Source organism: Drosophila arizonae, chromosome 4 (assembly GCF_054131065.1).
Source record: "Drosophila arizonae isolate 15081-1271.41 chromosome 4, UAZ_ARI_1.0, whole genome shotgun sequence".
Taxonomy (NCBI): Eukaryota; Metazoa; Arthropoda; class Insecta; order Diptera; family Drosophilidae; genus Drosophila; species Drosophila arizonae.
Genome location: NC_142924.1, coordinates 11637885 through 11653616, shown reverse-complemented (window position 1 = coordinate 11653616; position 15732 = coordinate 11637885). Strand labels below are relative to the sequence as shown.

Below are 15732 nucleotides of genomic sequence, written 5' to 3'. Positions count from 1 at the left end.
TAAAGTATTGAAAATAAATAGAAATAGAAATGTTCTCGTTATAGAGTGGTTATACTCAATCTGCTAATTGTAAGTGTAGATGTGCGTAAAAGTGGAGCCGAGAGCTATGCAATGATCGTAAGAGCTCTGCATATCCGAGCTAACATTGAGGCAACTATTTCTAGCTGGCCAGCCATTCAGGCCGCACTTGGATTTAATGTTCAGCTATTTGTTGAAACCTCGACTTTCCCATGAAACATTCACAGCTTGTGTTTGCCTTACGACCAGTTGGAGATTTGTAACAGCTGGCCATTTGCTGCGCCTGAGAGGACCTGAAACAGTGGGCCAGTTGTTGTACAGTAAACCTGAAATACCTGGAAATGATGCCGAATTGTTTGGGTTATGTTATGCGGCTCACAGCACAGCATTTCCAATTTTAGCATCACAAACATGTTCAGCAATGCAAAGTCTAATGCCTGGCCAGCAATTAGTAGCTGAAACAGCTTCCCAGGGACTTGAACAACATTTCCAAGGCGCTTCACATGCAGCTCATTTGGAGTTGCTCCATTCTAGCCGAGACTTTAATAAACAAAGGAATTTAATGCGTACATAAACATGGCCACATGGCCATCCATCAACGTGGATTAGCTGGAGCAATAAATTTAACTAAGCCAGGTATTCTATATTAAATGAGCAGACAAGGAAAACGCGCGCGGAATTCGCGCGCTGCGAAAGTCTTTGATGAATGTTTCTCTCAAATATGCCACTAACAAAATGCGTCAACAAAATGAAAATGCTAAAAAAAAGGAAGGTGAGCTTGTTTACCTGCAAATACGCCACATGCCTGTAGTTTGTCTAGGTATTCTCTCAAAACGACAAACACTTCCGTTGCGCTATCAATTCCTCTGCCGTCTGCCAGAGGCGGAAACGAGTTAAAAGCCATTACAAAAACTGCCTCAACGACATGATGTGACATGATGTGGGATGTGGGATGTCGGCTGTCTATCAAAATGGAATCATTTCTATTTTTACTGCTGCTGCTGCTGCTGCTTCTTCTTCTGCATCTCTTGTTCGGCTTTCTCATATGGCAAATCATTTATTTTTGACATCATTTTCGGCTGTTCTCTCCCACGGGAGTGCAATGAAAACGCTTCTCCTATTGTCACCAAAAAAAAATAAAATAGAAAAGAAAAAAGAAAAACGAGCTGTCAAATGAACACGACTGTTGATTCATGTTAATTGCTTGTTTTAAGCATGTCGCTCCGTTTGCCTTTTAGCTTTGATGTTAATATTGCGCATACGGCGCGTTGCCCTCACAGTGGACATCTGAAAGGGCTGCACTCAATGCACGTCTGTCGGCGTCTGTGGCTTTGTGCGACTGTTGACACAATTTGTCTTTCTTTCTTTCTCTTTATGCTCATGCAGTAACGAGAAATTACTATATTGGTTTTGTGCAGTGTCCGTCCGTCTGTCGATGTGAATGTAAGCCATTTCACGGCTATTAAAGCTGGAGACTTGAAATTTATATCATATACTCGGTTATACCATCGAATTAAAAGTGTCAAGACTATCTCATTTACGCCCACTGGAGGCATCTCTGGTTGAAGTTGCTAGAAAACTGAGAGCTGAGATTTACCCACAAAGATTTACGTATATCGACGTCAATTAGTGGGATAGCTAATCGAGAAAAATTGTATATTCTACAGTTTGAAAGCTTATACGCTTAAATTCCCATTGACATGCTACAGTCCATTCGATTCGTGGTGAATGAGTATTCTGCAGTCGATAAAACCCGACTGCAATGGCCTTACTTGCTGCTTTCTTTTCGTTGTCCTCTGAGCCTCTTGAGTGATGCTTGTAGTGGCTGACTAACCGAGTGTGAGTCTGTCTGGTCGTGACAACGTCTTTCCAGCGGCGTCTTGCCAATTTGGCACGTAATGGCCAAGTGTTAGATACACATCCAATTGCTACAGAAAGACAGCGAGACAGACAGACAGTAATTTAAGCAGCCGCCCAGGCAGCCCCAATCGTCATCTTACCACACGCAAGCCTTAGGTAATTAAAGGTCACATTTACGAAGCAACATTCTTATTGCCAGACAGGTATTTGCCAGGATAAATTATTTATAGATAATCTCATTAGGTATTCCATCTGCTCATTACCTCCATCTCTGTCTCTCCCTCTCTCTCTCTCTCTCTCTCTCTCTCTCTCTCTCTCTCTCTCTCTTTCAGCTATAAGAACATGCACGGCTACATCTCGCTAGTGGTTTGCATACTTGGCACCATTGCCAATACCTTGAACATCATCGTGCTGACGCGGCGAGAGATGCGCTCGCCCACGAACGCGATTCTGACGGGCCTGGCCGTGGCGGACCTGGCCGTCATGCTGGAGTACATACCGTACACGGTGCACGATTATATACTGAAGGACAGTCTGCCCCGGGAGGAGAAGCTGAGCTATGGCTGGGCCTGCTTCATCATGTTCCACTCGATCTTTGCCCAGGTGCTGCACACGATCTCCATCTGGCTGACTGTGACGCTGGCCGTGTGGCGCTACATTGCGGTGGGCTATCCGCAAAAGAATCGACTGTGGTGCGGCATGCGCACCACCATAATAACCATCACCACAGCGTATGTGGTGTGTGTCCTGGTGGTTTCGCCCTCGCTCTATCTGATCACGGCCATTGCCGAATGGATGGAGCAGCTGGATGCGGACGGCAATGTGATAAAGAGCGTGCCCGTGAGCCAGTACTTGATCGACTATCGAAATGAGCTGCAAGCCGCCGCGTTTCCAACACTAAATGCCACGCCCCTCAGCCTAATGGCCAACGATACCCAAGGGCTGAACGTGAGCGTGTTGAGCACCACGCCCATGCCGACCACCGCTGTGCCCCCGCCCACTGTGGTGCGCAACGTGACCGTCTATCGGCTGTCCCACAGCGACCTGGCCCTGCACAAGCCCCTGCTGCTGAATGCCACGTTCCTGATCTACAGCGTGGTCATCAAGCTGATACCCTGCATCGCACTGACCATACTCTCGGTGCGACTCATCCTGGCGCTGCTGGAGGCCAAGCGGCGACGCAAGAAGCTGACCAGCAAGCCGGCCTCGACGACGTCGACGGCGGTGGCGTCCAGCAACGGCACCAAGACCGTGGTCAACGGCAAGTCGGCCGAGCGGCCGCGCAAGAACAGCAAAACTCTGGAGAAGGAGAAGCAAACGGATCGCACCACACGCATGCTGCTGGCGGTGCTGCTGCTGTTCCTCATCACCGAGTTCCCACAGGGCATCATGGGGCTGCTGAACACGGTGCTGGGCAATGCATTCCTGCTGCAGTGCTATCTCAAGCTGAGTAAGTGGGAACTATGTATAGCACCTCGATGGCATCTCGAACTGCGCAGCGCATAAATTCATTTGCTTTTGACTCCTTAGGTGACCTCATGGACATACTGGCTTTAATCAATTCCAGCATCAATTTCATACTCTACTGCTCCATGAGCAAACAATTTCGCAGCACATTCACGCTGCTGTTTCGCCCGAAGTTTCTGGACAAGTGGCTGCCCGTGGCACAGGATGAGCTGACGGCGACCAGGGCGGATGGGCTGCAGCGCTCGGTGGTGGCGGCGGCACCTGACAAGTGTCAGTCGATACACAAGCAGCCACAAGTGGTGACACTGGCTGCCACCACCACTACAACAACCACCCAAGTGACGAATCTGTAGCACGCAACACAGCAGCAGCTGCAAGCGCCTGGTCATGTGGCTGGCGACAATACCCGGGAGCAGAGGCCATGCCATGCCATTGTCGTCGTGGTGAACAGTGGCAGCGGTGCAGTGGATCATCGTCTGTGCAGAGGCGAAGCGTTGCCACTCACGTAGTTTCGCGGACGTAATTAGATATAGCTGATAATGTAAATGAAATTCAATAAAAATAAAGTATATATATGAATACATAAATATATATGCATATATATATTTGGTCCAAATTTACAGTTTACGGTTGAAAAGTTATTCTGTGGTGCGCACGCAATAAAAAAATGCATACATTAGGGCGTTTTGCATAGCATCAGCCAAACTTGATAGAATAACAATGCAAAGAATAAACAGATAATAATGCACATCATTCATACGCACCATTGGCTTGGCAATGACATTTTCAAAATAAAAATTCAACGAACTCTGTGTGCACATGCAAGGATGCACGCCTGTCGAGTGCAAATCAAACAGGATGACTAACCGTCTGATTAAATAATTACATTTGAATAACAAACAATGAAAAATATTGTATATATATGAACATTTATACGATTTATATTGATTAAATATTTAATTTAATTTTTATTATTACAAATAATTTGCATAGGATTCGAGATAATTTAAAAATATGTAGTACAGCTTTTTGTACTTAAGACCCTCAGCTTTTGCTACATATTAATAGCTATTAAACAATAATAATAATACAAATCTGAATTAGTTATATGTACATACATATATATACCATATAAATTGTTGAAATCAAGCGATTTTACTTAGATGCATCGACTGTTTATAAACAATACTTTTAAGTGATAAGCGAAGGCTGCATTCAAAACAAGTTGTATAAATTTAAAAATAAATAAAATATATAAATATAAAATAAATAAATAAAATAAAAATAGATAATAATAATAAATGTGTATATTGCATAGCTCGCAAATAACAATTAATCGTTTTACTATTTACAGTCTGCTCGCGAGATTAATCGAATAAACTGATACTCACTCGCTCTCGCTCTGCTTTTCTGTTAAGCGCCTTGAGTTGAATTGTTCGTGTGACGCTCTTTGAACGAACATCGTTTAACGAACGATACGATTGGCGTTCGCATAACGAGAGCCAGTAAGTGGGAAAGAGGAAGAGTCAAAAAATGTCAATGCAAACGGTCTGCACATGCACATACACATGCACACTCAATTCACGTACACAATGGATGTGTTTAGCGACCACATACACTCGCATACACAAAGAGCTTTTGCTTCAATCTCAACCAATCGGGTCGGGCAAGCGAGAAGAGCAACAGAAAACAACAACAAAAACGTCTTCGAGCCGATCGCGAAAGAACTCGTTAAAGAACCGATGCAATCGGTTGCTCTCTGAGTTTCTTTTTTCGCAGAGTGTGAGTAGAAGACATTTAGTTGCTGACATCGAGAAACGGTTAACAGTTATTCGTGTGCTATGCTATATTGATGAAAGTGTTTGCAGTTGAGCCCCCGCAAATATTTTCAATCAATTATAATATGAATTATTAATGTTCTCAATGCAAATTTAATTGTTGGCAAAAATAAATATAAATAAAAATAAAAATCAATTTACGTATTTGTTATGCAAATGCAGCTCACTTTGAATGTTTCACAATTAGAATTAAGTCTATTTAAATACTGTAAACAAGTTAAATACAAACAAAGTACTTATAATAAATGTAATTTAATTAATAGACAAAAAAGATGGTTGGCATTTCAAATGAAAAAAGTTTAAACCAACAACAATTTGTTACTTGTTATAATTGCTGTAATTCGGTTATAATATTAGCTATTTAATTATTAAGTAAGTAAATTACATGCTGCTAATTATGAAACTATAATAATTCATGTAAAGCTTGTTTATTAAATTGTAATAAATTACACCAGAAAATAAATATATAAAAAATAAAACTTGCTGCGTAAGTATTGAATTTTAAATTTAACTTTTTCGCTTTAATTTAAATTTGTGCAGCAATTACGAGAATCGAGAAAGTTTTCTCATAATTTAAAATTTGCAGGAAAATATGGAGTCAGCACTAAAGCCATATAAGAATGTGGAATAAAAAACATATTAATGAACTTAAATTTAAATTATGCCAAGAGGAAAGCAAGTGAAAGTTGAAAGAAAGGACGCAGTGAAACTTTTGAGACTCAGCTGGATAGCTTAGTCTCGGCTTATATGGTAAATAATATACTTAAATCGTGCTCAGCAGCCAGAGAATTCCATAGAGGAGCAGCGCCTGCAGCAGTCAATTATTTGGAATGATTATTTCCCAAATAACTGTGTTCTGCTCCCTAAATATTAAATTTCAAGCTATTGATTTCTCGCCTTGGGGCTTTACAAATGGCCAGCTGATGGCTGTAATTAGCTTATTTATAACTTGATTCTGGAGTTTAACTTTCGCTTCAGCTTCGTTAATTAGACTCATTTATAATTGTAATTTCAGTTAAGCGACTTGGAAAACTTTCCCAAATTGCGCCCAGGTCTAAAATTGCTTTATAAATGGGTTTGTTATGACAGTTTGAATGGTGTCCATATGCTCAATGACAAAGTGCGAGAGTCGCATATTTTCTGCGCTCTATTAATTATAAAATTGCCATTGATTTATATGCAATAAATAAGAATGAAAACTGAGATCTAGAATCATATTTACTTGAAGTGAATAGTCTCGTAAGACCTTTAAATAATGAGCAAATATAGTGAATATTTGGATAAATATTAAAATGTGTTACAGGGAATTTAATTAAAAAATAATTATATACATCAGCATACATATATAAAATTGCAGCACATTGAATTAAATTTAATTTCTTTTAATTCTTTATAAAATTGGATATCAACATCAAGGTAAGCAGCTGTTGCTGCTGCTCATATGCCAACAATTATGGCAATTGATTATCTTTTTATTAAGCATACGCACTGTTCCGCCTTTGTGTATTAAATGAAAACTTTTCATATGAAATTGATTGAAAAACTTTTGCCTAAAGCCGCAGCAGTGAGGCAAACAAATTGCGGCAAAGGCTTGGGCCAACTCATGCATGGATCGTTAAGTGCAGCAGCCAGCAGCCAGCAGCCAACAGTCAACAGCTTGGGCTGAAACCGTTAAAGCTTTAGCATTACACACACACACACACACACACACACACACACACACACACACACACACACACACACACACTCTTAAACACATGCATACATATCCATCGAAATGCAGGAGTGCATTTGAAGTGTGTGCTGCTGCAGACCCTCAACAGGCAGCTGCCTGCCCGACTGCAGCACCCTTTGCATATTAGACTTACAACAACAATTAGCAGGCAGTTGACAGCTTTAGCTGCCGCTGCTGCTGCAACTGCATCTTCAGCTCTTGGCCTTTTCGGGTTTGCCCATCAACGTCAGCCCAGCTGCTTTGCTGCTTTGACGCTGCTCCGTTGGATCACTTGTGGTGTGGATGTCATTTGCCCGATTGTAGTGGCAACTTTAAGGCTGTTTGCAACAAGTTAACGCAGCGCCCCTGCCAAAGGCAGCCATGTTGCATGTGGCACTCATAACACAAATACGGCTCAACCACTGCCAGGGGCAGCCAACCGACTGTGCAACTCTGCAACTGTGCAGCTGTGCAACTGGCTGTGCTCATTCAGCCGTGGAACCCTGCGCCTTTCCTGTCTCGTCGCATCTAATGAGTCTCATTACAGTAATTACGTGATGTCTGCTATAAGTGGCGAAGCTGCTGCATTTGATAATGATATATGTGTGGCTGCGCCTGTTTGTGTGGGTGTGGCTTTGTATGTGTTTGTGTGTGTGGTTAAACGTTGTTTGCTAACTGCAGGCAAAAATCAGAGCTACATCATGCTGCGCTTAACTGATTGCCATGTTATCCGGCAAGTTAATTGAAAGATATGATATGACATGATATTTATATTTAATATATTTTATATAATATATAAGAACTGAGCATAGCACAAGGAGATATACAGCACGGTAAAAAGTTCTTTATAATAAATTTAGAAACATTTTCTCTTATGTTTTTTATATGGAAAAATCTTGCACTTCAGCATTTTCATTACTATGCTCATAAGTATGCTTATTCTTATCACTATATTTCCCATGCTCCCTTTAAGGACCTTAATTAATCTATAAAAAACAACTGGCTGCTTGAGCCAAGTGCTTAGAGTATATTTATTATCACATAATGCATTGCACTTGACTCAAGCATTCCTGCTCGCTGCATCCTTAGAGCTTGGCTTCGCTTGCCTTGCTTTGGCTTGGCTTGGCTTTGTGCAATCAGCTTATAGTGCTGTCTAGCTACGCTTTGCCGTGCTGCCACTTAACTACACCTGAGTTGCTCGCAGCCAGCTCGTGGGTGGCACAGATTGGTTACGTGTGTGCCGCCTCATCATGAGGTTTACTTGCAGTTCTGTTATTGAATATCATCGCAGGCAGGCCGGGTGTGCCATCAGCAGCGATTGGTAATGGGATTTATATGTTCCCCCATGTGCGCAGCTTCGCTCCAACAAATTTAAATCAATTATTTGATATCAAATAGACTCGCAGCTCGGAGCCGTAACTAATGCTGGAACTCATTTAGCTAATGGCCACTTACATTAACGTGTAATCAGCTTAATTTGTAAGCCACTATTTCCACATCAAATTTAGCTTAGTTTTCATAAAATATATATTCTTAAGCGACATTCCACTCGAAGCGCCTCATTAGCTGTCTTACCTGACTGATGCCAGACACGTGCCACTTACCTGGGCTCGCATCTTCCGGCTTAAAGGTACAACAATTAAACATGTCTTAAAGCCAAGTTTACTTTAAGTGTTGAGGCTCTGAGTCTAAATGAAAACTTTGGTGGAATTTTACTTTAATTGAATGCTCTATTTTATATAGAATATCTACAATGCGCATATTCCTTTCTATGTAAACACATAAATATATATTACATATAAACATATACTAAATTTACCACTACATAAAACGCCTGGTTTAACAAAAAAATTATTTCGTTAGCCGCCGTAGAAAAAGAAATAAGGTCCAAGAGCTGCTGAAGTGGCCCCAACGGTTGAGCGCTGTTAATAATTAACAAGGCAACCAGCGAGTGGGCGGGCAGGGAGGCGTGGCAAATGTATGTTTAATAGCTCTCGACCACACAAACACAAAAATGCTAATTGAATAATATGGCCAAAAATTATGTTGAGCTATTTTCGTCGAAAATACGAATTCAACGAAATGAAAACACGCACAACATAAGGGTTAACGTACGGTATATGGAATTAAATTCGCCTGGTTGCTTCTGCAGTTATTATATTTGATTTTAATCAAATTTTGTGCACAAGTGAATTTTCAAAAGGCAGTACTATAAATACTAAAATAAAAATACTTTAATATTTTTTTTTAATTTGATATCAACACAATTTAACTTGGCAAATATTTATTCAGCTTAATTCAGTTGACTTGGCTAAAACTTTTTTTGTTTTTTTTTTTGGCAAGCAATTTACCACAAAAACTCAGCCACAAATAATGCCTTAGAGACGGGTCAACAAAAGCGCAGTGCGAAAGATATGAAAGCAAACAATTTTATAAAAATCTGGTTTGCTCTCTCCCAATGCTACAAGGAAAAGGACAAAATTAATAAAATTCCTTAAAGGGCATTCAAGTTTGACATTTTGCGGTTGCAAAGGCAGAAACAAAAACTAGATGAGCCACAGCAGATAACCTGCAGCTGCAGCTGCAACTGCAACTAAGTGTGTCTGTGTGTGTGTGTGTGTTTGATGGCTATGCTGCCGTCATGCCTGCATAATAGTTAAAATGGGAACCGGACGTGCAGAGAAACCAATACCGACGACAGCACAGACTACCTCTCTCTCTCTCTCTCTCTTTCTCTCTTTCTCTCTCTCCCTCCTTCTCTCTCCCTCAGTAACTATATTACTATCTCTCTCCTTTGCATGTTCTTTTTTTCCTAATTCAATCTATTTTTCCAGGTAGTCTATTTGACTTTCACTTTGCGCGAGTGTGTGTTGGTGTGTGTGTGTGCGTACTGCCTTGCCAATGTAACCAAATTAAACTAAACATTATGTACTTAACCACATTTGCTTGAACAAAACGATTTCACTAGAATTTTAAATGCCTCACAAAATAGAGTTGAAATGTGCAAAACGTCAAAAAAAAAAAGGCCAAATTGTGGAAAGCTTCCTTTGATCAGAAAATGTCGCAGCATCGCCGAGCAAATGGTTTCTATGATAACATAAGGGCGGCGAATTTTCATTTAAGCAGCTTAAATTGTCCCACAAATACATTCTCTATAATTTTGCAATAGACAAAAATACATTCTATAAATATAGAATCCAACAAAAATGTAATCACATTGTTTGAGGCTTAAATATACCAGAGAGAGGAGAGGGAGAGCTATTAATTATGCACAAATTCTTGCCAACACAGTACGAAATTATAAATAAGTGAGTGTGAATAATGTGAAATTACATTTAATTAAATAACTAAATACATATTTAGTACACATATTAAATATATTAAATTATATTCTAAATAAAATGTTAATAGTAATTTCGTTCAAGTAGATGAGCTGCAGTTAATCGGGTGAGTTCCAAAGATAAACAGTCAAGGCCAGAATAATGAGCAGAGCTTTCTGTTTAGTTGTTGTTGTTGTTGTTGTTGTCGCCAGCTCAATTTGCATATCGCCCTAAAATAGTAAACTGCTGAGCAACACTGGCGCAGGCAATGCCAAACAAGTTGGCGCCGTTTTCAACACCTGTCAAGAAGCTGAAACAACTTTGGTACACAACGCACGCAGACTGAAGCACTTTAGATGCGAGCATGCATATGTCCACGAGAGAGAGAAATACATATAGAAGGAGAGCGAGAGAGGCGGAATGGCAGAGCGTTAGCTTATTGTGATGCTGTTGCTGCTGTTGTTGTTCTTATTGTTGCTGTGCGTATGGGTATAGAGCTGCTGGCAGCAAATCGAGCCGCAAATGCACAAGATTTTGTTATTTCGCCAGGCTGGAGCTGTACGGATTCCAGTCAGCAGAGGCTTGGACAAACAGTTGAGCGAAAGAAAGAACGAAGTTTTCAGCTTACGCAATAACAAATATGGGTTAATTAATCCAGTTCAGACTTTGGAGAAACTGGCAAACAAGAAAATAGTTGTTTGTTTTCTTGCTTGCCAACCAGAAACAATGCTATTGACCAGCTTGACAACGCTCTCCATTTTGTTGTTCGTTTTTTTTTTTTAAGTTAATTGTACGGCGTGCAACGGTGCGTATGTGCAATAACAGGCTGGCTTAATTAAGAGCCATGGCCAAGTCCACTGTCATGGCAACTGCTGACAGCGAACGCCACCTGAAGATTTTGACTCTTTGGCTATCATTAGATATTGCCAGTACAGCAGCAGCATGTCACATATTCCATATAACACATACGACGCGTGTGACTCAGGTACGAGCAAAAAAAAAATGCCATATTGGTGCAGCAGTTTTGCTGCGAATGCACTCGACCTGCATGAGCCAAAATGAACTGCGATCTCGGACAATTATCGCAAATTAAGCTAATCAATATGAAGAGCGAAATGCAGCTAAATGCAATGCAATGCAATGTCAGGTCTTTGGCTGAGCTTATGTTAAATTTAGTTTAGTTTACTTTAAGGCTTCTCCTTTTTACACTTTGCTCAACCTCCATCGCAGCTTAAGTTATAATGGCTCACAAGTGCATTAAAAGATTCAATACGAAAAGCAAATATTGTTTTGTGCAGACATAAAGTAGATGCAGCGTTAGCCACGGGATTATGTCAAGCGCCAAAAAAATAAAATGGTTTGAGCAGACTATGCCAACATCTGTGGACACGTGCTAGAATGTTGCTTTCCACCCAATTCAACTCTAACACGCGCTCAGGTCTCGTCAGTGACAACCGCAACGAGATTAAATCTGGAATTTTATGGACGCGTTTTCGTTTCGTTTGCTTTTTTTTTTATAGCATAAGCCGCCGGTCGGAACAAAATCCAATGACATTGTCAGACTTTAAGGCTTAACACTGTATACACACACACACACACATGCTGCACACACATGGCATTAATCGAGCAATTACAACAACAACAAGGACAGCAACAGCAACTGTTGCTGCTGTGATAATAATGAAAATGCGTCAAGCAGCACGCAACAAATTTGATAGAAAATTTGCATAACAACTTCCGGCATTTGGGGCCGCGCGTATTTGTTGTTGACACTCAGGCAATTGTTGTTGTTGTTGTTGTTGTTGTTGCTGCTGTTTTTGTGTGCGTTAAGCCCCAACATTGTTTATGCGTGTGGGCGTATAGGCGTGTGTGTCGGCGCATGTGTATGGAAAATGTAATTTGCACTCGAAATGCCAACGAAATGTCGCACAATTTTTACTTTGCACTAACACACACACACACACACACACAGACTAGAATTGTTTTAGCGAGAAAACCTAAATTCATTTGTCTATATCTGTTTTACGCTCGATTTAGCCATGAGCAAATAATGCTGGCCATACGATTGCGCCTGAGCTGCATAGTTAAACAATTTTTGTTGGATTTCAGTTGCTCAGTGGCGACCCAACTGTCACGCGATGCGATGTGAGTCTATGATTGATGAGATTGGAAGTAAGCGTGTAATGGCAGTTGTCTGCTTATAATCTGTGAAATAGGTTGGAGTGGATGACTGGCAGCTAACCTCGAACTGAAGCTGAATCGAACTTTTGTCTGCTGATTTGTGTATTAGAGCTGCCATTGATGGCGCAACCGATAGTATCGAAGGACGATAGATCGATAGACATTGCTGGATCGTTAGAGATGTCGATAGTATCGATGCTGAAAGCCATCGGGTGACGAGCATGTTGAAACTGTCTGTCTGTCTATCTCTCTCTCTTTCTCTCTTTAGCTCTTATTGTCTTTAAAGTTAGCATAGCTTAAATGCATTTAACATTTAGTCAAACTGCTAAAGCCGCATTCAAAATTAATTTTATGCCACACACTTTGCAGCTTTGTGTATAATTTTGAGATTTCCATTTGCTTTTACGCGTTGCGGGCCATAGAAAATAATACAAAATGCCAACAAATGCAAGCAAATATCTACAGAAAATACTCGAAATAATGCGCACAGACTTTCGTTGAAAATCCCAAAGCAAATTTTGCTCGACTGCAAACAATGGCGAATAGAACTTATTAACATAAGGCAAGCAACAGATAATTCCTTAAGCTTAAGCTGAAAATGGCGTAGAGTCTCCGAGATATTTTAGCACTTGTCGAAAGGTGCTTCAGCAACTACAAAAATTGATGCGAAAGCAAACTCGACGCAGAGTGGGAGGTTAGAGATGAGAGTGCAAGAAGTTAGACAATGAGTAGGAGTGCCCTTTGGGGTTCTATTCTCATGCCGTCATCTGCTTCGTGTGGGTCGAATTTTATGGCAGGTTTGGCTCGTTTGATATATGAGCGCAGGACTCGGCAGCTCTAACTAGCCAAAAACTAGCAAAGCGTTAACGACGAACGAGTGCGAGAGCAAGAGGGAGACAGAGAGAGGGAGAGGTAGCACGAGATAGAGAACGAGAAAGAGTGAGTAATAAAGGAAGCCAAATGAAAATTCCAGTACACGCAACTCAAATGGCAGAGTGCAGCGTACGCAGGTCCTTGACAGAAAGCCGTTAGCAATAAGGGGTTCATGTAGCGCATAATTAAAGCTAGCGACACCCCAAGTCCTCAGTCAACTTTAATTGAGTCGCGCTGCCAGCAATACAACTGAACAACAGTTGACTGAGCGACAACGATGCGTATAGGTATTGCCCGCTCTGCCCGCTTTGCGACCTCATACTGAATTGAATGTGCTCGCACAATGTAATTGTCAATTACATAAACATGTAGTCAAAGTTGCAAACATGCAATTCCATTATACTTTGCGCCCTAAATGCCCGCGGCAACAAATTGCAACAGACTTTTCACCGGCTGCCGCATGAAATCAATCTGGAACTTTAATTAAACATAGTTGATCAAACTTGGCTAATGTTTTCATACTTATTTAAGAATCATGCAAATTGTGTTGGCGAATCGATTCAAAATATACAAATTTATGTTTAAATTGCAACTTTAACTTTAAATTCTTTAAGCGTCTTAGCATGCAAATTGTATTAAAATTTATGCAAAACTAACTTTGAGTTTTAAAAGCTTTTCCAAAATTACTAAAAAGAGGATAAGTCAAGGACCAGACATGGGATTATAGCCAAAGTATGTTGTTGAAAATTATGTTTCCATTAAGCGTATAATGGCTGCTGCTGCAGCTGAATGCGTTGGGCTCTTAAGCAGAGACAAAACTATGAAAGCGAAACACAATTTCTGCAATTTTATTGCAATTAAATATAAGAAATTTAAAAATCAAGCAAATGCTGAATGCGAGAGCCTGTAAAGCTGCAGTGAAAAGAATTTCAATTAAAATGCAAATGCATAAATTGAATTCATGCGGCGCCTCTCGTTCACACGCCCACATGCCATTCGGGCAGCGGCTTGCAAAGCTATGAAAATCTAAAGACTGAGCAAACGGCCCACAGGCGAATGTCAAATGAAATTGAACGGCTTCAGCTGATGGAAATTGCCAATTAATAAAAATTATATATGTATGTGTAAATTAATAAACAACCCTATGCGAGATTACAGTATTACGAATAATAAAGATTTTGTATGTTTTATATTTGTGAACTTTATGTTTGCATTATTTAGCGTATTTACATTAGTATTTCCCAGAAAAATCAAAGAAAATCAAAACTAAAAGTACGAAGGTAGAAGAAGGCTAAGCCTTAAGACCTTGTAAATGAAAGAGACGAAGAAGAACTACAGAAGATCATTTAAGTTGTGTATATGTATGCAGCAGTATTCATTTGGTATTTATATTTGAGTAAATCGAAGCTAGAGTGCTCGCAGCAGCAGAGAGTGCTCTCATTGATCACTTAAGGCTCGACTGCAACGACGTCGTCGGGTTTAAAATTTGAGTGCGACTTCGGATCTGAGTGACAGTCGCTCTATATAAAGAGGCATCAGTTGCAGCATTTCTTCAGTTGCCCGGGCTTGGTGGGGGTCAATCGTGCAGTGCAGTGACGTGAATTATGTGATCTTTCAGCTATAGAAGAAATACGTAATAGGAAGTACGTAAGAAGAAGTACGTAAGAAGAAGTACGTAAGAAGAAATACGTAAGAGGGAATACGTAAAAGGAAATATGTAAGAAGAAATATACAAGCTATAAAATAAATACGTAATAGGAAGTACGTAAGAAGAAATACGTAAGAAGAAATACGTTGAAGAAATACGTAAGAGGAAATACTTGGAAGAAATAATTGAAAGAAATACTTTGAAAAAATACTTCACTTTATACTTTACTTAGAGAAATAACTTGGAGACAAGTTTAGAGGACAGACTTAGAGGAATAACTTAGAAGAAATTCTTATACTTATAAGAAATACTTAAAAGAAATAATTAAAGGAAATACTTAGAGGAAATACATAGAGAAAATATTTAGAGAAAAGAAAAGAAGTTCTTAGAAGAACTATGCCCACTTGTTGCTTTTGTCAGTTTCGTGCAGCAACTTGAAGTTTATTAATTATATAGATGTTCCAAACGGCAGCAAACACAGCTTTAAGCATATTTCCAAAGATCTTTTATTTTCATACTTTCCTTTCTTTGCTTTTGCGTACTGCTATAGCTTTGCTTATTGCCAGGTCTTTATTAACCACCTCAGCGCCGCCTTTATAAACCTAATAACAGGCCGTCATACAGCCGTCTAATGCCAATTAATTTGTTTAAATATGCTAATTAACATTAAAAAACTGTAGCAAATTGTGTTTTCTTGTGTCCTTTGTGCCTGCTGCCATAAAGCCAACCCAAATGGCTTATCGTTATTTCTTCCGCATCACAATCGAAACAACGTCCAGTCCGTGGAAACCTATTAAAATATATATATAAATG

At 40.1% G+C, this 15732-nt stretch overlaps 1 protein-coding gene across 6 annotated transcripts in view; it reads left to right on the top strand.

The window, feature by feature from the left end:
- The window catches only part of MsR1 (Myosuppressin receptor 1), a 41848-nt gene extending 36206 nt beyond the window's left edge, over positions 1 to 5642 (top strand). For 5 of the 6 annotated variants that reach the window (XM_089466794.1, XM_089466795.1, XM_089466798.1 and 2 more), the window contains 2 exons: positions 2211 to 3328; positions 3409 to 5641. In XM_089466794.1, the coding sequence (XP_089322920.1) occupies positions 2211 to 3328; positions 3409 to 3698 (1408 nt within the window). In that variant the 3' untranslated portion in view covers positions 3699 to 5641. Of the gene's footprint in view, positions 1 to 2210; positions 3329 to 3408 lie in introns of all 6 variants that reach the window. The other variant, XM_089466799.1, reaches the window with a different exon arrangement.
- The last annotated feature ends 10090 nt before the right edge of the window (positions 5643 to 15732 follow it).